This window comes from Saccopteryx leptura, chromosome 3 (assembly GCF_036850995.1).
Source record: "Saccopteryx leptura isolate mSacLep1 chromosome 3, mSacLep1_pri_phased_curated, whole genome shotgun sequence".
In the NCBI taxonomy this organism is placed as follows: domain Eukaryota; kingdom Metazoa; phylum Chordata; class Mammalia; order Chiroptera; family Emballonuridae; genus Saccopteryx; species Saccopteryx leptura.
The window spans coordinates 45353879-45376485 of NC_089505.1; the positions used below are offsets into that span (position 1 = coordinate 45353879).

General features: G+C 43.2%; 1 protein-coding gene across 2 annotated transcripts in view; it reads left to right on the top strand.

Moving 5' to 3' along the window:
* Positions 1–380: 380 nt before the first annotated feature.
* Positions 381–22607, top strand: part of ROS1 (ROS proto-oncogene 1, receptor tyrosine kinase) — a 134070-nt gene continuing 111843 nt past the window's right edge. For both annotated transcript variants that reach the window (XM_066371796.1, XM_066371795.1), the window contains exons 1-4: positions 381–503; positions 7138–7182; positions 11588–11647; positions 13685–13711. In XM_066371796.1, the coding sequence (XP_066227893.1) occupies positions 381–503; positions 7138–7182; positions 11588–11647; positions 13685–13711 (255 nt within the window). The remainder of the gene's footprint in view (positions 504–7137; positions 7183–11587; positions 11648–13684; positions 13712–22607) is intronic.

Genomic DNA, 22607 nt, shown 5'->3' on the forward strand with positions numbered 1-22607 from the left:
ACCTCAAGAAAGCGAAGTGGTGGATGGACCCACTGACGCATCCGGGTTTTGGGCTGTGCACCTGGCACAAGCTTGCTGACTGTAATTTGCGTTTTCCACCTTGTTTGCTTTCCATGTGGAGCGCTTTTCTAAGATCTAAGCTTTAGTCAGGGGGTGATTTTCTTTATGGGAGTATAACAAAACGAAGTTATGAAATAGCTGTTATGTGCATATTTCAAGCTATCTAGGATTCAAAGGTCGAAGCTAAAAAGTCCAAATCTATCATTTAAAAAAAATCCATCAGCTACTCTTTCAAACTGAAGCGATGAAACCCAAAAAATTCATATAGCAAAATGGAGAAAATCAGTACAGTCATCTAAAAATCTGCCATTGATGAAGTGATGAAGAATATTTACTGGCTTAACCTGAAACTTATCGATTTGGGGACTCTTGGCTGCATATGGATTTCTGTGGTTCAGTGTACAGTTTTAAACAGCTGCCTAAAGTCATGTGTAACCAACTTGGTAAGTTTTATTGGTCTAATATTTGATTTGAGGGAACTAAAACATACAGAATTGAGCTTGTTATAAAGGATTGAATTGTTTTTACTTAGTAAGAAGTTTTCTCCTGAGAAAGACTCTTTTTTTATAAGTAAGTTCGGACCATTTATATTTACAGAACGTAGGGCAGAGCTATTTTATTCTTTATCACTTCATAGATTTTGGGAGGGCTGGGATTTGAGTAAAGGAGGCTTAAATGGAATCAATTTTGCATGCTTTAAAAAATAGACTTTAAAACTTATTGATTACAAAATCATTTATATTTGTCTTGAAGCATGAAATAAGTTTGGACACAGGGCAATATCTTCTAGTTGTGAACATCAATACCATTTATAGGCAAGTGTGATGCCATATAGAACAACATTTTCTTTTAAAAGCAAGAATTGTCTGTATATTCCTTTATTGCTATTGTGCATTTATAATTTTTTTCAGTAATAAGTTTTTCTTTCATTTAAATTTATGTTTTTCTCATTTCTGGGTGTTATCTCTTTTATATGTATTATTCCATGTTTTTTAGGTTATTGTGATTGAGTTGTACTTAAAATAGTCACCGATTCAACTTTAAAATCCATATACATCCTAACCAAGGAAAAATACACTCATCTAAAGACAAAGGAAATAGCATGATACCTTACGTGGGACACTACTTAGAGTCATACTTTGAAAAATAATGAAAATACCAAATAAAATACATGACTCATTATTATCCTAAAGTATTGGAGATAGAAGTCAAGGATAAATTAGAAAGACAATTTGTGTTATTCTCTCTTTGTTTCAATTCAAACAATAGTGGATATTATTATGGATAATAGCACTTTTAAAAAGAAGTGTGGTATTTTATGTAAATCTTTGCTGAAGACTTCATTGCCATTAATGTAGAATTGTATGTTTTAGGTTTTCACATACAATTCTAGTAGGTTGTAGTTCAAACTTAAAAATGGAAGAATAGGACAAATATTTTTATATTAAATTTTTTACTTTCTCTTCATATAACAAGAATTTATATTTGTTGTAAAATATTTATAAGACAGAGGAGAAATAAAGAAGAACAAGGAGGAAAACAAACCCCTACAAACTCACCACTGTTAACTTTTGATTGTACTCTCTTTCAGTGTTTTCTCCTTAAATATGTATAGTTTTGCACACAGTTGTGCACCCAGGTTTTTCCTTTACCATTATTAGTTTTCTCCTATGCACGAAAATTTTTATGAAAACAAGATCTTTAGTGTATTTAGAATATTCTGTCATATGAATGTAGCACCATAATTTGTTAATGTTGTTGCTACTTTCAAAACTGATGTTGGTTGTTTTCATTATTGTAGTTTCTATTTTATTAATTTGATCTGATTTTTAGTTAAGTTTAGTTTTAGCTGATCTTTTTGTGTGGGTTCTTTAATTTCAGGGTTTGGCAGTAGGCGTTGGCAGTTTGTTCCTTTGTTGAGTTGCCTTCCGTTCTCCACCTACAGAGAAAGGCACAGCTGATGTGGTGGCAACTGCAAGAGACCCAGTCTACCAGTCTGCCTGGTGACTGTAATAAAGTTTCTCCATCGGGCCTCCCACTCATGGGCTGGAGGGACGAAAGCTAGGTGAATCAACAATGAATGCCGCCGAAGGTTAGGGGAAAGGATATATAAAATGCTCAAGTTGATTATACTGTTTGAATTGTTTTTTCTGCGTCACCCTTTCTAGCCTGGACATGTGCTGTGAAAATTATCTTTGATTTCACTGGGTGGTTCTTGATATTGAGGCATCTCTGTTTTTTAAAAAGAAACAAAAGAGTATTGTACAAAGGAATGTTAGAATTATTGTCCAAAAATGCACAAATCACAGTTGTATGCTTGAGCATGAATATTTTACATTAACTGACTTAATATTTTTGAGTTATATATGCCATGTGCTGCAGAGAACAAAGCACGATATTCTTCAGAACACTAGTATTGTTAGATTCTTTATGAAAAAGAAACAAAAGAGATTCACGGTCAAATAATTTATGGAAATGTTTTGTTTTTTTTTGCTATACTCTCTTTTTTGTATGTCCACAGGGCATAATAGCATATGAGTAGCTTTGTTGAAACACAATTTTCTCATCTTCATTGGCAACAAACCCTGCCTTTTAAAAAAATTTTTAGTAAAGCCCTGGCCAGTTGGCTCAGTGGTAGAGCATCGGCCTGGCGTGCAGGAGTCCTGGGTTCGATTCCTGGCCAGGGCACACAGGAGAAGCACCCATCTGCTTCTCCACCCCTCCCCCTCTCCTTCCTCTCTGTCTCTCTCTTCCCCTCCCGCAGGCAAGGCTCCACTGGAGCAAAGTTTGCCCGGGCACTGAGGATGGCTCTGTGGCCTCTGCCTCAGGCACTAGAATGGCTCTGATTGCGGCAGAGCGATGCCCCAAGATGGGCAGAGCATCGCCCCCTGGTGGGCATGCTGGATGGATCCCAGTCCGGCGCATGAGGGAATCTGTTTGACTGCCTCCCCGTTTCCAGCTTCGGAAAAATTAAAAAAAAAATTTTTTTTAGTAAAAAATCCCAACAACTGTGGAACTAGTGTTGAGAAGTACTGTTAGAAGTATCAATTCAGTTCAATAAAAGACTGCTAGAATCAATAGAGTTCAGAAGATTGTCTCTTTTAAAAAGCACAGACATTAATACTTTATATATATATATTATATATATATAATATGTGACTTTATAACAAGACAATGGAACAAAACCATAATCTAAAAAGTCCATAAACTATCCAGTAGTTAGGATAGTTTGCATTGGTGTAGGAATAGACAGGCCAGTAAAACAGAATACAGTTTAGAATAAGACTGTGTACATAAGGGACTATGGAGTATGACAAACATGACAATTCAAACCAAAGTCGGGTTATCAATTTGGAATGAAGAATAACTCCCTCCTTCTGTGGTTGAATGAATAAAAAAACTGTAGCACATCCATACAATATAATGTTATTCAGAGCTAACAAGAAATGAAGTATCATGCCATAAAAAGACATGAAGAAATTTAAATGCATATCACTAAGTGAAAGAAGCAAATCTGAAAAGGCTATATACACACTGTATGATTTCAACTTTGTGACATTCTAGAGAAGACAAAACTATGGAGACAATGAAAAGATCAGTGGTTGATAGCTGGGGTGGGCTGGGGGGGAGATGCCTTAGCAGAGCACAGAGGATTGTTAGGACATGAAAATACTCTGTATGACGTTGTAATGATGGATGTTTGTCGAAACCCATAGAGTGTACAACACCAAGGGTGAACCCTAACATAAACTACAGACTTTGGACAATTATGGTTTGTTAATATCGGTTCATCTTTAATAAAATATGTACTATTCCGGTGAGTGATATTGATATGAGGGAGATTGTGTGTGTGTGAGCAAAGGGGCTATCTCTGGGAGATCGCTATGCCTTGGTTTCAGTTCTGGTATAAACCTAAAACTGCTCTAAAAATGTCTTTTAAAAAGTTAGTTTAGTTGGTTAGAGTATGGTCCTAAAGTGCAGAGGTTGCTGGTTCAATCCCTGGTCAGGACACATACAGAAATAGCTCAATGTCTGTCCCATCCGCCCCTTTTTTCTCTTTCTCCCTTTCTTCATCTCTGTCTAAAATAAATAAAATAAAATCACACAAAAAACGAATTAAGAAACCCAACTTCTTATATCACTATCAGATTCAAATAAATGCCAGGAGGCCTTAATAAAAAGATGTGACTTAAATCCAGACAAGTAACAAAAACAAAATAAGACTTTTCCTCATAAAAATATTAAAATTAGTAGCAAATATTTCTGTGATCTTGGGAGTGAGAATGCCTTGAGAAGCTTAATTCAAAAATTAAGAATCCCCAAAATAAAGTATTAATAAATTTGAGTACTTAAAAAATAACCGTATGACAGTAAACAGAATTTAGTAAAACAAAGTAAAAAAAAAAAAAGGAAAGTTTGGATAAACCAGTACTTTCATATACTGTTTGTTATGGTGTAAATTAATAGATTTCTAGAAAACATGAGTTGATAAAATATCAAAATTAAAAGGAAACATATACCTTTAACCCTGATCATCAAGAAATTTATCTGAAGAGATTATTGCATAACTGACCAAAGACATGTCTACAAAAGGCTGTTTATAGCAAGTTTACACATAATATGTATTAATAATAGATTTCTAAGTACCTGGCATTGTACTATAATAATTAATGCATTATTTAATCGAGTCCTCACAGGTCTTTATGAATGAAATATTATTTTACTTGTGTCTCAGGTGAGCATATTAAGTTTAGACACCACAGGTTAACTTTGAAAATATCCCATTGGGCACTGTGGGATTAAAATGCAGATCATTCTACTCTGTTGCATTTATTAGGGTAGGAAGTAAATGAAATTAGTTCCGACTGAGGTGGGCAGGATATAAAATCTTGTGCCAAGAAGTAGGTGTTGCGATAAGAGAACTTGAGATTCAGGACTGGGTTCGTATGTTTTAAGCAGATGATTGGAGCAGGTGGGCCTAAGGTAAAGTGGGCGGCTCCTAACTCCCAAGTGAGGAATGTAAATTTGGTACAGATTACAGGAGACATTCATGCTTTGGTGAAGGGCACAGGTTCTGGAGCCAACTCCTCTCATCCCTCTTCAAATTCGAACTCTTGGGCAATTTACTAAGCCTATCTGTTTCTCAGTTGTATAATGGAGTCAGTAATAGTAGCTATCTATCTACTAGGGTTGTGGAGTGCTAAATGAGATAGAGTGTAAAACTCCTTGAGGAGTGCCTGGAACATAGGAATAGCTGACAAATTCTCAGCTATGATGATGATGAAGAGGAGGAGGATGGAGATCAAGTGGAGATAGGGAAGAAACAAAATCGGCTTCCTCAGAACCCATACACCTGACTTACAAGGCTATCATTGCCCAAGACACCTGATGGGCATTCCAGTCAGCCTGTTATATTTAATCTTGAGAGCAGCCAACAGAAGGGCTCAGTACTATTAGAATATGACTATATTTTTTGGCAAGAAATTTCTCTGTTGTCCTATTGTTTAAAAAGGAACACAAAAACTACCCGGGGGCCATGCTTTTGTTTTATGAGATAACACAGAGTTTTGAAGAAATAGGAAAAATTTCAATCACAAATTCACTCTCTTATACTCAATTATATACGGTTGTGTTTCAGTCATGTAGAGAAGAATCAAAAGCTTCATATTGACCAAAATCATGAGAACAAAGTACTATTAAGCACATGGTTGCACAATTCATTTAAAGAATATAGTTCTTAGTCTCTAAATATTCATTATCTAAAAACAAAAACATATTAAGTACCCTTTTTTACACATTTAAAATGGTTAGGGAATGGTGATTAGAGGAGTCTTTGTTCACACATCAAATGAGAGAAAAAATAGGCAACATTTATTCTTTTGTTTCTGCATCTGATTACTTCTCCAGCAAACCCTTCCATGCTAGGCCCTGGGCAGCACTTCTAAGGGCCAGGGCCTCCCTAGGTAGCAGCCATCTTGAATTAATGGATTTATTCCTTCAGTATACATTTATTGAACACCTATTATCCCTAAAGCACTGTTCTAGGTACAAGGGATAGAGTGAAAGGAAAAATGGATGGTCCTTACATGGAAGACAGAGAGAATGCTCAATGAACTTGGTGAGGAACATCTTTTTTCCTCCCTCTGAAAAGCACGGGATATTCAAAAGGCCATGACAGATGCTCTTCCCCCGCAGCCCCCTTGGGTTTTCCATCACCTTCTGGAATGTATCTTGCTTATAATGCTGAGTCAGCCAGGGACCGATGATGTGCTCCTTGCTGGACTAATCACTTCTCCGACTCAGTGGTTCAAATTCAGCAACTTTTAAGGGGAGTTCCTGAGCAGTATGAACTAGATAAATACACTTAGTTTTCCTCTGCTCATAATTTTAAGTCAATCAGTGAGACAAGTTGACAATTAGATCATATATATCTTTATATTGCTATTCAAGTACACATCTGATTATCACAGGTCCAGTATTGCCATCCTCTGTGAGGCCTTCTGTTTATGAAGGGCTCATTCAAATAAGAAACAGGGAGAGAATGAGCAATTTATAGATTTTTTTTCCCCATTTTAGTTCCTATTTTATTTTTTCTTCCTGCACAAAAAATTTTGAAAACTTCTGAAAACATAAGAAATAAACAGAGTCATCTGATGTTTTGTTCTATGTAAAATTCTGAATGTTTTTTTCTCTGCTCTTAATAAGAAAACTCTGAACATAGTTTATGTTTAATCCAAGAATCCTTTTACTTGAGTCACTGACTCATTAGTCAAAGGCTTATTTAATATTATGTGAGACTCTCTCTATTGTCCTTAACCACAATTTACAGCCACACCCCCATCTCATCTTTACCATTTCTGCAAAATTCTTAGACATTACGTCTTATCATTTGCACTGGCATTTTGTCTGATTTCATGACTGATTTAATGAGTTTAAGACATTTGCATCCTTGCTTTACAGTTAAAAAACACTGAGGATGCAGCACTATTCCAGGAAGCTTTTTTGAAAAAAGGTGTGGTGGTTATTACTGAACACAATATTGAGAGCTGGTGTTTATTACCTCCGTCTTCATTGCAGGGCAAGCAGCTTGACAGTGGCATGCCTTATAATCTGAGCAAACCAGTAAGTAATTGCTTCTATTGTTAAGAATTACACAGTGTTTGCATTGATTAAAAAGAAAAAGGAACAACGGTCAGGTTTTATTACAATAAGAACAATTTCCAAATAAAATCTTATTTATTTGTTCCCGCTAGAGAAAGGACAATCAAAGGTGGTTATAAGTCTGAATTAAAGAATATTGAAAAATAAAGTCAGGAAATAGTGTGTTAAAGTGGAAAGAGTACAAGACCAATCCAAGTCTATGATTTTGATTCTACATATCTGCGTGGCTTTGGGTAAATTACTTAATATTTCTGAGACATAATTTTACTACATGTTATCTGAGAGGGTTGGGTTAAATAGTCTCCAGACTTCATCTAACAATTACATTTATGGGTTTATTACTCTTCTGCACCCATGTCCATTTATTCAGCAAGTATTTAGTGACTCAAAATAGAAGTAGGTACCAGGCACTGTGTGCCAAGCAGTAGAGACTTAAGAATGAATAAAATAGGGTCTCTATTTTAAAAGACTCTCAAGGTTGTAAGAGAGACAGATACATATTTAAAACCATCACCAGACAACATGATGAGAGCCAGAATAGTGGTATGGGTGAGGAAAAACAACAACAAAACACACGAGAGGAAAAGCACCTCATTTGCCTGCATGACTTTTGAACTAACACTAGAAAGATAAAGAGTTTTTTAGAAGGACTAGAGGGGATAGGGTACACCAGTCAGAACAAGCCCTGACTTGTCAGGAAGGTAAGAGTACTTCAGCTTACTTGGAGAATAGGGTATGTGTGTGGAGGATGAAAGGTAGAAAACAACGTTGCCAAATAGGAGGGGATAGGTCAGGGAGAGCTGAGCTCTATATACACAAAATTTTAAGTATGAGAGGGTGTGATTAGATGTTTGTTTATTGATTTATTAGGAAGCAAGAGAGAGACAGACAGACAAGGACAGACAGACAGGAAAGAAGAGAGATGAGAAGCATCAACTCATAGTTGTAGTACCTTTCAACTCATAGTTGCAGCACGTTAGTTGTTCATTTATTGCTTTCTCTTATGTGACTTGGCCCCGAGGGTCTCCAGCTGAGCCAGTGACCCTTTGCTCAAGCCTGTGACCTTGGGTTCAAGCCAGCAACCTTTGGGCTCAAGTTGGTGAGGCCACAATCAAGATGGATGAACCTGCGCTCAAACCAGTGATCTCAGGGTTTTGAACCTGGGTTCTCAGCATCCCAGGCTCTATCTACTGCACCACTACCTGGCCAAGCAAGGTTTGGATTTTAAAAGAATCATGTTGGCAAGTAGTGGTGGGCACAGAAGAAAAGTAGGAGCAGTGAGTGAGTGAGGAACCCAGATAAATTTCAGTTAATCAAGAGGTGTGAGCCAATAGGACTAGATGATGGATTGTCCCCAAGGAGGTGGGGAATGAAAGAAAGAGAAGACACCTAGTTTCTGGCTCAAGCAGTTCAGATAATTGTAGTGTATTAATGAAAAAGACAGGATAAAAAACAAATTGGAGGATAGAACATGAAGAATTTGATGTTTCATCTGCTGCATTTGCAGTGATTGTAGGGACTTAAATGAAGATGTCTCAGGAGGAATTGCAAATCTGGGTCTGGACCTCAGGAGGGAGCCTTAGCTGAAGTTCAGATTTGGGGATACCAACGCCTAGGGTGGTTGAAGTTGAGCTAGTACATGCAGACTAAAATTGAAGGGATGGGGAAAGCTATTTCATGCAAATGAAAATGGGGGAAAAAAAGCTGGGGTAGCAATCATCATATCTGGCAAAATAGACTTTAAAACAAAGGCTATATAAAAGACAAAATAACGTGACAGTACATAATGATAAAGAGAGCAATCCAACATGAGGATATAACCCTTGTACACATTTATACACCCAATGTAGGAGCACCAAAGTATGTAAAGCAAATCTTGATGGACAGAAAGGAAGAGACTGACAGTACTGCAGTCAGAGTAGGGGGTTTAACACCCCATTGACATCAATGGATAGATTTTCCAGACAGAAAATCAACAAGAAAACAGCGGCCTTAAATGACACACTAGCAGATGGGTTTGATAGCTTTAGAGCATTTAACTCCAAACAACAGAATATACATTCTTTTCAAGTGCACATGGAACATTTCTAGGACAGACCACATGTTAGGACACAAAATAATTCTCAGTAAATTTAAGAAGTTGAAATCATGTCAAGCATCTTCTCTGACAGTAATTGAATGAAACTAGAAATTAATCACAAGAAAAAAGCTGAAAAACACTAAAACATGAAAACTGAATTACATGTTACTAAGCAATGACTGGATTAACAATATGATCAAGAAAGAAATCAAAAGATACCTTGAAACAAATGAAAATGAGAACATAACAACCAAAAATCTGGCCCTGGCCGGTTGGCTCAGCGGTAGAGTGTCGGCCTGGCGTGTGGGGGACCCAGGTTTGATTCCTGGCCAAAGCACATAGGAGAGGCACCCATTTGCTTCTCCACACCCCCCTCCTTCTTTGTCTCTCTCTTCCCCTCCCGCAGCCGAGGCTCCATTGGAGCAAGGATGGCCCGGGCGCTGGGGATGGCTCCTTGGCCTCTGCCCCAGGTGCTAGAGTGGCTCTGGTCTCGGCAGAGCAATGCCCCGGAGGGGCAGAGCATCGCCCCCTGGTGGGCAGAGCATCGCCCCTGGTGGGCGTGCCGGGTGGATCCCGGTCGGGTGCATGCGGGAGTCTGTCTGGCTGTCTCTCCCCGTTTCCAGCTTCAGAAAAATACAAAAAAAAAAACCAAAACCCAAAAAACATAAAAAATCTATGAGACATGGTGAACATTGTCCTAAGAGGGAAGTTCATAGAATTCCAGACCTATCTCAAGAAACAAGAAAAAATCTCAGGTAAACAATCTAGCCTTATACTTAAAGGAACTAGAAAAAGAACAACAAACAAAGCCACAGTGAGTAGAGGGATGGAAATAATAAAGACTAGAGCAGAAATAAACAAAATGAAATCTTAAAAGAAAAACACAAAAGATCAGTGAAACCAAGAGCTTCTTTTTTGAAAAGATAAACTAAATTGATAAATCTTTAACCAGACTCATCAAGGAAAAAAGAGAGAGGACCCCAATAAAATCAGAAATGAAAGAGAAGTAACAACTGACACCACAGAAATACAAAAGATTATAAGAAAATATCATGAACAACTATTTGCCAACAAATTGGTGAATGTGGAAGAAATGGCCCTGGCCGGTTGGCTCAGCGGTAGAGCGTCGGCCTAGCGTGCGGAGGACCCGGGTTCGATTCCCGGCCAGGGCACACAGGAGAAGCGCCCATTTGCTTCTCCACCCCTCCGCCGCGCTTTCCTCTCTGTCTCTCTCTTCCCCTCCCGCAGCCAAGGCTCCATTGGAGCAAAGATGGCCCGGGCGCTGGGGATGGCTCTGTGGCCTCTGCCTCAGGCGCTAGAGTGGCTCTGGTCTCAACATGGCGACGCCCAGGATGGGCAGAGCATTGCCCCCTGGTGGGCAGAGCGTCGCCCCTGGTGGGCGTGCCGGGTGGATCCCGGTCAGGCGCATGCGGGAGTCTGTCTGACTGTCTCTCCCTGTTTCCAGCTTCAGAAAAATGAAAGAAAAAAAAAAAAAAAGAAAATGGAAGAAATGGATACATTCCTAGAAGCACACAATCTCCCCATACTGAGGTAGTGGATGAGCTCACTTGGGGAGAACTTGAAGAACGAGAAAAGAAAGAGTTGAGGTTAGGATACAAACTCACAAGGAATGTGGAGAGGGAAGAGTAACTGAGAGGAAGGAGAAGGGAGGGGATCCAGGTGTCACTGTGGCCTGTGGACAGAATGTCTACACAATCACAGGCGCAGCTGTCAAGTGAAGTAAGGGGAGATGGGCTGAATCTGTCCATAGGAGGCCACAGCAGCGCTGGGAGAAGGTTTCAGGGCCGCTGTGGGGTGAAAACCAGCCAGTGGGTAGCAGACCTCTGAAACTGTCCACCTATTTGAGTTTTGGTATGCTGCCTTCCGCTTGAGTTTCAGCTTTGAGTTTTGCTTGTCATGTGAGGACAAGTGTGATGGCCCCATGATGTGTTCAAAGCCATGGTGTCCTCGACTTTACCTGCTGCCAGCCACCTAATGGACGTTGTGCTACCTGAAGTTTGGGTGCTCTCTGAGCTCTTGACCCACCCACCCCAAGTGTAACTTCATTCAGCACCCTTCCCTGTCAGTGACCACACCAAACCCTGCTGTCTGTAGCTAGGGCAGCTCTTCTTAAAACCCCTACCTGATTCCTTTGACGCCACAGATTCCTAGCTAGATTTCTATTTCTAAAACACCTTTTGTTACAATGTTTCATTTTCAGGTGACCTAAAAAAAAAAAAAGGTCACTCTTGTTCAGTCACCATTATTTCTTATGGCCTCTTACAGTGCATCCAAGGATGTCATTTCTGGAACTCAGTAGATCAGGAAAACTGTGCTTTAAAGTGTGTAAGTATTAACTATGTTTCGTTAATGTTCCCTCAAGAGAAAAGTTGTCTACAAGGAATTTCCATTGCTTTTCAAATAGTTGGCCTGACTCAAAAGGAAAAAGATGATAACCTGAGTAATACATAGTGATAGGAAGAAATGGAGATCAGCATCACTAATACAACTGGAGACCAAAGGAGGTTAACACGAATCATGAAACCCCGAGGTACCTAATGCTGCCACCTAGAAAGTACTTTTAGTGGGATGTTAAGTATTTCTTAATTTCCCAGTCTTATGCTTTTCAAACTTTAATATACACTTAACTGGGGATCTTGTTAAAACTCAGGTTTTGATTTGGTAGGTTTTGGGCGGTAGGTCTCAAATGGGCCCTGAGATTTCACACTGATAACGAGCTCCCGGGTGAGGCAGTGCTGGTGGGCTCGGGGCGCCTCTTGGGATAGCAGAACCCTAGGTCATGTTCAGAGTTTCTATTTAGGGAACACGGTAGCAATCTAATCCAGAGGTCGTGAGCACCTAAATTTATTTCTCTTTATGTAGGAAATACATCCCCCAGTACTCTATTTTTTGTTTATCTAGGCTTTGACACTTAGTGTGTGACTTAGTTTAAAGTACTTAACCCCTTAGTACTTTACTTTCCTCATCATTAAATTAGGGTAATAATTGGATCTCCTTCCTAAGGTTAGTGCCTAATATACTGTCTTTACTCAATCTCATGGCTAAAAATTGTAAGTTAAAAGTGGGCTGTAGTACCGGTTGTTCAGATCAGAGATTAATTCAGAAAGCCACAGTAATGTTGGGTAGTATCATTTTCTATTAACTACTCATATTGTAGCATTAAGATTTAAGAGAGGACCTTGGCCTCTCCTTTAGTTCTCACAGCTTTTCTTGTAGAGTGTGTCCTTGCTGGTCTTTGTCACAGGACTTATTCTCACCCACTCTCATGCTTGTGGCCATGCGTTTCATAAAACAGAAGTTCCCAAAAGTGGGGCAGGAGCTATCTGGACCTTGGAACTATTCTATACTTTTTTTTTTCTTTGCTTTTTTTTTTTATATAAAAGGAGGGGAGATAGTGAGACAGACTCTTGCATGCACCCTGACCAGGATCCACCCAGCAACTTAATCTTGGACTGATGTTCTAGTACCAAGCTATTTTTAGCACCTGAGGCTGATGCTTGGACCAACCAAGCTATGCTCAATGCTTGGAGCAATACAAATCAACCAAGTCACTGGCTGTGAGAGGAAAAGAGAGAGAGAAGGGGGAGAGGAAGGGGGAGATAAGCAGATGGTCACTTTACCTATGTGCCCTGACTGGAAATCAAACCTAGGACATCCATACACTGGGCTGATGCTCTATCTAATGAGCCACCAGCCAGGGCCTATTATACACTCTTAACATTTTTACCTCTTTTTGGCAACACTTTTTACAAATTGCGATTTAGAACATAGTTTATCGAGTTATGTATTTTGTCCCAAAATGTAAGCCCATCAGGACCGGACTCTCTCTGTCCTGTTCACTCTGCGTTCTGCACTGAACACAGTGAGGGTAGGTATCAGGTGCTCAGACAACACTGGATGAGTGGATAGAAGGGAGTTGCGCCTGTTGTCAGAAACAGTCCGGAAAGAAGAATGGCCGCTAACCTCGTCAGCTCGGGCAGAGGAGCTGCCGGCTTGTTTTCTCTGGAGCTAGTGGAGGTTTCCAATCAGATTCTGTCTTTCCCTGGGCATCTGTCAACACCCGTCTTTCTCTAACCTGGTCCCTCACAGATTGCCTCGTACTTGACTGGACTCTCCGGCAGGCTTTATGCTCACCATTTTTCCAGGAATGCAAAGGACATGATTTTTGCAGCTGTTCCTGCGGTGGCCTGTCTGGACAGAAGGCCCAGCTCTGGGCTCCCTTGCTTTTGACTGATTTTTGATTGGTTGTTTGCCAATGATGGGATAAGAAACTAATTGCAAAGAAATTGTTGCTAAGTGTCATTAAAATTATTTACAGCTTTAAAGATTTCAAGTAGTTTCTCTTTCTTTTTTTCTATGTAGAATGATACCTATGGCACAGTTTCTGAGGTAAGTTGACAATCCTTATAAAAGTTGTCATCCAACTCCATGTCTTTATCTTTTTTGTTAAAAAGCTGGTAAATTAACCATGAAGAAACCTGAGTCATTCTCAGTGCAGAGACATTCTTCTTGGGAGTGCTAGGACTCTGGGTATAGAAATGACTGTGTAATTCCATTTGTGACTCAAATATGTGCTGTGTTTTATACAGCTGTGTGCATATGTATAATGTACATATAAAGGTATATAGATGTGTATATATATCCACACGTTCATATATATGCACATATATTGCTCCAATCTGGTATGAAATGTCCTCATTCTCGAAGCCTGCGTGGGAGAGGATGGCAGGGAGAGGCAGGTGCAGAGGTAGAGATGCTGCTGATTTTATTTTCTTCCCCATAAAGCGAGTGCTCTACCATGAAATACAACGCATTAAAAAAAGAACACTTTAGGCCCTGGCCGGTTGGCTCAGCGGTAGAGCGTCGGCCTGGCATGCAGGAGTCCCGGGTTCGATTCCCGGCCAGGGCACACAGGAGAGGTGCCCATCTGCTTCTCCACCCCTTTCCTTCCTCTCTGTCTCTCTCTTCCCCTCCCACAGCCAGGGCTCCGTTGGAGCAAAGTCGGCCTGGGCGCTGAGGATGGCTCTGTGACCTCTGCCTCAGGCGCTAGAATAACTCTGGTCACAACAGAGCGACGCCCCAGATGGGCAGAGCATCGCCCCCTGGTGGGCATGCCAGGTGGATCCCGGTCGGGTGCATGTGGGAGTCTGTCTGACTGCCTCCCTGTTTCCAACTTCAGAAAAATACAAAAAAAAAAAACCAAAAACACTTTAGCTGCAGTTTTCCTTATTCAACAAACTCTTTTGACAACATTTTGAAACATAGCTTTCTTTTTTCTTTCTATGCTAATGAGGGACTTAGTGCTCACTCTGGCTGCCCAGGCCTGTTCTCACTCCCACCCCCACCCCCTCCCCCACCAGCTCCCTCCCCTGCACTTGATCCTCTCCACTTCTTCAGAAAGACCTTAGGACTTCGATCCTCTCCTACTCAATCTTCTTGAACTTAACCTGTTCTTCAGAATTCCTCTTAGATTATTTGACAATAGGTACTTATGACTACATTATTTCTCAGTTGAAAATGTATGTGGTATTCCTTTCAAATGATCTTAAAACCAGAGAACAGAACTAACTTATCTTGCCTGAGGAAGGAGTACAAATGATCATTCATTAGTAAAATAGAAAAATTCCTGTAAGGTATTTTTCCCCGCCGAGAAGGAAGGAACAGGGCTTGGAGCCATGAAGTGTGGAATTACAAAAGGCTTTATTCAGTACAGAGCGTTCCTTGGACGAGATTCTGCCTGGAAGATGGAGGTCAGGAAAATTGCACACGGAGAGATTGCGTGGGTAAATTTAAAAAGGGGTCCCTCTAGGGAAGTCGGACTAATATGATGTAGTGAAATCTCACTGGCTGACAGTCAGTTGCTTTTTTTCCAAGGACTCCTAGGAAGTTTCTTTTGGCGCACTTGGCTGTGGGCAGTCGTAGCCAAAGGTCGCGGGCCTAGGTTCCCCACGTGACCATCCCTCATTATCCATCAACCTTACATTCCGATCTTTTTGTGTTAATAAGGGGTGCCGCTTATTCATCTGGCTACTTCCTGCTGAATAGGGGCATCGTGGGGAAGGGGAGATCGGAAGGTGGTAGTTGTGAGAGGTGTCAGGAGGAACATCTGTTTGGCCATGAGTTGAGAAACTTCGCTGGTGTGGTTCTGTATGAATTTTTTTTTTTAAAGAGAGGCAAATATGAGTTATATGCTGATAATTAGAAGAAGATTTAGGTAAGATAGGGGCAGCCCAGGTAAGAATAGGTGGCTGCTATTAGGAGTTAAGCAGGTTGTAAGAGGAGAGATTTTTGCTTAATTTTTCTTGCAGACAGTTCAGATTGAAGCTTCTTTTATCAGGCCAGTCTTACTGAACAGCATTGCTCCCTGCTTCAGCTCACTCTGGTGGCAGGTTCCTGGTGGGAGGGACAGGAGCAACAGGAGGGTCTGCATGGCCCAATTTTTTGGTGAGCCACAGACGAGTAAGGCCCAGTGGTTCTGACTCCAAGCAATCCTGTATGGGAGCAAGTTTGAGGCGAGAGACATGATACCAAGGTGTTTGTCCTAGGAGCTTGGCTGCAGTAGGAGTAGTCAGTATTACCGTATAGGGTCCCATCCATCTGGGCTGTAGGGAGCCAGGTTGGAGCTCCCTTAGAAGAACGCTGTCTCCTGGTTGGAGGGGGACCGCTGGCTGTGTTTCATCTGGACCCCCTAAGGGAGGAAGGGTCCAGTCCACATGTTCCCTGAGAAGATGGCGAAGTAAAGACAGAAAGGGGAGGTACGTGGCAAGAGGAGGGGGGTTGACAGGTAAGCTATGATTGATTAGGAATGGTCTACCGTAAACTAGCTTAAGGGGGCTAAGTCCAGTGGGGTTTTGCGGGATTGCCCTGATTCTGGTGAGTGCCAGGGGGAGGAGGTTTGGCCAGGAGAGCCTGGTCTCGATGGAAAGTTTAGTTGACCCTTCAGGATGCCATGGGCCCTTTCCACCTTACCCGATGATTGGATATGATAGGGTATGTGGAGCTTCCAGGTGATGTTGAGCAAGGTGGCAACCTGCTGGACTATTTGGGCAGTGAAGGCCGGGCCGTTGTCTGACTGGATGGTAGTCAGCAGTCCAAACTGCGGGATGATGTTTTCAACGAGAATGGAGGCAACGGTGTCTACTGTCTCTTGAGAAGTTGGAAAGGTGTCAACAAAAGTTAAGAGATAACGGAGTTTTTTGTGAAGGGGCATATGAGTGAAGTCAATCTGCCAATCCTGGCCTGGCACGTGCCCCCTCAGCTGATGAGTAGGGAAGCGGGGATGGAGTCCCCCTTGTGTAGAGGCTTTGGAACAGGCAGCACATGCTGTGTGCACCTTTTCGATAGTCTGCTGGAGGCCTGGGAAGAAAAAGAGTGGTTGTAAGAACCGATAGAGAGCTTTTGGCCCTATGTGTAAGGAACAGTGGATATCAGACAGGAGAGTTTCAGCCTGTTCTTTTGGTAAGGCAATTTTATCTCCAAGAAATATCCATCCCTGGTTGCACACGTCCCCACCCTTTTTGAGGAGGGTCTATTCTTCCTCAGGAGTGTAGGAAGGTTTCAAGGAGGTGGAGAGAAACATGAGAGGAGAGGGGGAGGCTCCCAGGGTGAGGTGTCGAGCTGTCGCGTTGGCCTGAGCATTTCTCAAGGCCACCGGGTCCTGAGAGGTTTGATGGCCCCTACAATGTACCACAGCCACTTCAGCGGGAAGCTGTAATGCCTGCAAAAGTTTAGAAATGAGGGTAGCATTGATTATGGGGGAGCCCCTGGTAGTGAGGAAGCCCCTTTCCTTCCAGAGGGCAGAGTGGCTGTGGGTAATGAGAAAAGCATATTTAGAGTCAGTATACAGTATATAGTTACATGTTTTCCCTGGGCCAGAGTGAGTGCCCAGATGAGGGCAATCAGCTCTGCTTTCTGGGAGATGGTGCCCTCTGGCAGCTGTTGAGCTTCTAGGGTGGAGGAGGTGGTGACCACCGCGTAGGCTGCCCGTTGTCGTCTGTTGGGTCCCTGTACAGAGCTTCCATCTACAAAGAGTATTAGATCTGGATCTTTTAGAGGGGAATCTGATAATCCATCTCGAGGCCTGTTGAGGAAATTTATTAGTTCCGTACAGGAGTGGGTGGGTTCCGGAAGTGTCACTAGAGATGGCAGTAGAGTGGCTGGGTTGAGTCTGGGAGAGGGTAAAAGAGTGACTGAAGGGTTTTCGATGAACAGGAGGTGAAATTCTTGTAGGCGGGAAGGACTTAACAGAGAAAGAGATTTGTGTGAAAGGAGGTCAGTGAGCCTGTGGGAGGAGAATACAGTGATGGGTTGGGAAAAGGTGAGCTTAGTAGCCTCCTTGGTGAGTTCAGCTGCTGCGTCCAGTGCCCGGAGGCAGGGCTGCCAGCCTTTGATGGTGGTGTCCAGTTGTTTAGAGAGGTATGCCATGGGGCGGTATGTAGGCCCCACAGGTTGCATTAACACACTAACAGCATTATCGTGCTTTTCATCAGTGAAAAGATGGAAGGGGCGTCTGGAGTCGGGTAAAGCGAGAGGGAGAGAGGAGATGGTAAAGAAGGCATCCTTGAGATCTAGGACCATGAAGTGAGTGGTGTCTGATGGAATGTGTGACAGTAATGTGTAAGGATTAGGGACTACTGGATGGAGGGGAACTACTGCCTCGTTGATTAGGCGTAAGTCTTGGACGAGGCGATAAGCTCCTGAAGGTTTTTGAACAGGAAGGATGAGAGTATTGCAGGGAGAGTCTGTGGGGATGAGTAAGCCTTGGTTTAAGAGGCGGGTAATTATGGGTTTAAGGCCCTGGCGGTGACTTGCTGAAATAGGGAATTGGGGCCTAGATGGAAATTGGGAGGGATTCTTTAAGCGGATGTGTACAGGTGGGTAGTGGGTTGCTACTACAGGGGTAGAAGTGTCCCAGACCTGAGGGTTGACAACATCTGGTGGAATAGGAGGTGTGACTGGGTTAGGGTGATCTGTGGTAGTGGGAGAGTCTTTAGTCAGGAGTGGTAGGAGTAAGTGGGAAGATGCTGTCAGCTGGATAGTAGCCCCGAGACTGTGTAGAATGTCTCGACCCAGAAGGGATACAGAAGGGCACGATGGCATGACTAAGAACGAGTGTGAAAAGGGGATTCTGTCCAAACTGCATGTCAGAGGTGGTGTGCGAAGAGGAGAAGAAACGGTCCTGCCCACTCCCATAACCGAGACCTGTGAGGGAACTAGAAGTCCAGAGTATGTAGGCAATACAGAGAAGGTAGCCCCCATGTCCACAAGAAATGAGATGGACTTACCCGCTACCTGTAGCATCACCCGTGGCTCAGAGAGAGTAATGGGGGTCTATAAGTCCGGGCCGCATCAGTCGTCTGCGAGGCCTGGGAATTCAAATGATGGCCCCACCTGGCTGGCTTGGTCTCCCATCTGAGCGGCCTGTCCTCCACGTCGAGACGTCGAGGATGAGCCTGCTGCCAAAAGGGGACAATCGCTCCACCAGTGACTGGGCTGCTTGCCCTTAGGGCAGGGCTTAGTGGGCGGCCTCGGGCAGGGGCACTGCCGGGACCAATGACCCTCCTTGCCACACTTAAAGCAAGCTCCTGGTGGAGATCCTCTTGGCGGCCCGGACTTAGGTCGAGCACCTTCTGTGCCTTGCCCTTGTTGCTCTGGCCTTAGGGCTGCCACAGGAGCCTGGGTTTGGAGTGACACTTTCTACTGCATGCAGGCCCGGCATACAGCCTCGGCCTGTTCCTCTCGACTGTTAAAAACCTTAAATGCCATGTTCATCAGGTCTCGGATAGGGGTCTGGGGGCCCTCTTCTGCCTTTTTAAGTTTCCTCTGAATGTCTGGGGCCAATTGGAAAATAAAGTGGGTGGCTAATACAGTGGCCCCAGCATTGGAGGTAGGGTCTAAACGAGTGTGGAGGACCATAGCGTCAGTGAGGCGATTTAAGAAGAGAGCCGGATTTTCCTCAGGTCCTTGAGTAATTTCCCTTAATTTGTCATAGTTAACTACCTTTTGTGCTGCATCCTGCATGCCAGCTACAAGACATTCAATCATTTGGTCTCGTTGTTTCCTACCTGTTTGTTCTGTCTGGTAATTCCAGTTGGGGTCCATGTCAGGGACCGCCTCTGGGCTCACCGGCATTTGAGGGTTTGAGGCGTGGACCTTATCTGCATGAGCTCGCGCCGATGTGTGGATTCGGTCCCGTTCATCGGGGGTAAGGGTAGAAGACATAATAATATAGAGATCATGCCAAGTGAGGTCATATGCCTGAGTGAGATATTGGAATTCCTTGGTATAGTTGGTAGGATTAGAAGAATAAGAGCCCAAGCGCTTTTTGATTGCAGACAGATCAGAGAGGGAGAAAGGCACATGAACCCAAACAACTCCTTCTGCTCCAGCCACCTCGTGGAGAGGGCATAGGAGGTTGGCTTCCTCTTGTGACCTGGAGTGAGATCGGGTGTGAGCACTGACTGGAGAGGAGAGAGAGCGAGCAACATTTGCAGGTGGGGAAGCAGGATCTAGTGAAGAGGGGGGAGGAGTCCGATGGGACTGAGGGAGCCGAGGGAGTCTTGCAGGAGGGGAAGAGAGTTCCTCGGGGGAGTCGGAAAAAGAAGGAGAGATCTGGAGCAGAGGGTTTAGCTGAGGTTTCTCTGGCCAAGAGGACATGCGTTGTAGAGCAACCGGCACAGAGTTTAGGACGAGAATGCAGATGCCAAAACCCCTGAATATAAGGGATTTCTGACCACTTTCCAGCCTCCTGGAAATAATTCCATAAATCAGTAAGGATGTTAAAATCAAAAGTCCCTTCCTGAGGCCACCTGGTCTGGTTATCCAGTGGGTGTTGTGGCCAGGCTACGCTACAGAAGATTAGTTTCTTCTTTTTCAGGGAATGATCAATGTTTGAGAGATTCCGGATTAGGCACCCCAGGGGTGTTTTAGAGTCAGGTTTGGATCCCTTTGCCCCCATGGTCACCCTCAGTTCTCAGAATGGTCAGATTTGAGTATTAGTGTCCTAAATCTCAAGGTCTGGCCACGAACAAAAAAGGTAAAGTGGATATGCTCTGGACGTCTCCAAAGCAAATGCACTCGGACAGAAAAGAAGTCCCTGACACAGCTGTGGTTTTGGACAGGGATTCTTGGAGGAAAAAAACTGAGGCGGGGGGAGGCTGAAGGTGGGGAACTTACCACACCATGCGCTGAAGTGGGTGGAAGGTCGGAGATCCTGGTTCTTTCTCGGAGGGAAGGGGACAGGAGCGGTCCTTACAGACTTCCCACTCCTCCCAGGTTTCGGCACCAAAATGTAAGGTATTTTTCTCCACCGAGAAGGAAGGAACAGGGCTCGGAGCCATGAAGTGTGGAATAACAAAAGGCTTTATTCAGTACAGAGCGTTCCTCGGATGAGATTCACTGGCCTGGAAGATGGAGGTCAGGAAAATCGCACACGGAGAGACAGCATGGGTAAATTTAAAAAGGAGTCCCTCTAGGGAAGTCAGGCTAATATGACATAATGAAATCTCACTGGCTGACAGTCAGTTGCTTTTTTTCCAAGGACTCCTAGAAAGTTTCTTTTGGCGCACTTGGCTGTGGGCGGTCCTAGCCAAAGTTCGAGGGCCTAGGTTCCCCACGTGACCATCGCTCATTATCCACCAACCTTACAATTCCCTTTTAATAAAAAAATTAAATTAGCCCTGGCCGGTTGGCTCAGCGGTAGAGCGTCGGCCTAGCGTGCGGAGGACCCGGGTTCGATTCCCGGCCAGGGCACATGGGAGAAGCGCCCATTTGCTTCTCCACCCCTCCGCCGCGCTTTCCTCTCTGTCTCTCTCTTCCCCTCCCGCAGCCAAGGCTCCATTGGAGCAGAGATGGCCCGGGCGCTGGGCATGGCTCTGTGGCCTCTGCCTCAGGCGCTAGAGTGGCTCTGGTCGCAATATGGCGACGCCCAGGATGGGCAGAGCATCACCCCCTGGGGGGCAGAGCACCGCCCCTGGTGGGCGTGCCGGGTGGATCCCGGTCGGGTGCATGCGGGAGTCTGTCTGACTGTCTCTCCCTGTTTCCAGCTTCAGAAAAATAAAAAAAAAAAAAAAAAAAAAAAAAAAATTAAATTAAAACAAAAAATGTAAATTGGAACATTTCCTCAACAGTCTATGATTATTCAGTACCTGAGTCATTTTTCCTTAGGAGTGGATGGTGGTGAGGTTGTCTAAGAAGAGAGAAAACAGAGGGGAAAAAATGACCCATATGTAAATAGAAAATTAAAGGTCTTTCCTAATTGCGATAAAAATACAAAAACAAAATAAAACCTGCCTGAGAACACTCTGATGTGATAAAAGCAAAATTAGCCAAAAAACCACCACCACCACCAACAACAACAAGAGAACAACAGTCCCAGGAGGACTGTGTGCAGAAAGCCGGGGAGATTCAGTCTCTCAGCAATGAAGCAGCCCAGAATTGGATTGCTCATGCTGCCCAGTTGCCTGGCCTTATATAATGTAAATTGTTTCTCTTAGTGTTCTAAAGTATAATTATTCTATTCTTTTCTATTTGTACTTTGCTATTTAACACTTCAAAATGTTATACTTTCTGCAAGATTGAGCAGTAGTAATACATGCTCTATAGAGACAGAGACAGAGATATATTTTCAGTTTAGCTGCTCTCACCTTTGGGAAATCAAACTCTTCAACCACTCATGCTTTCCCCTAAGATGCTTGGAAATTTTGCCTATGTTCCTTGAAGGAAATAATCTTAGAAGCGATAGCCTCGTAAACTATAACTTGGAAAATGGTGTTAGCAAGTGAGATGATTTATCTCACTGATAATTTAAAAGAGATTATACTGTTTCTAAAAGTCTTTTAATGGCTTCTCATTATTTGAGAAAAATGACAAACCGAATATTTGCGGGCTCCCCTGCCTCACCCTGTCCCCTCTCTCTTGGTCTCTGTGCTTTGTGCTTCGCCACACTGGCCTTCCCTCTCGGTTGAGTGTATGGTCCCTCCCTCAAGGCGCTGTCCTTGCCCAGATCTTGGCAAGCCCACCCCTTCTGTTCCCTTGGCTTTTGCCGTGTGGTTCACCTCTGCATGGTTCTTCCTGATCTCCCTAACTACAGTACGTCTCCTTCCTGCCTAGTCATGCTTCATGCCTTTGACTTGTTTTATCTTCTACAAAGCACTTTTCACAATCTGGAGGTATTTCATTTTTAAATTTGTTCCTCTGCTATTGACTACTCCCTTCTAAGAGAGTGTAAAGTTCATGAGTACAGAGAACTTACCCATCTGGGGCATTGCCATATCCTTAGAGCCTA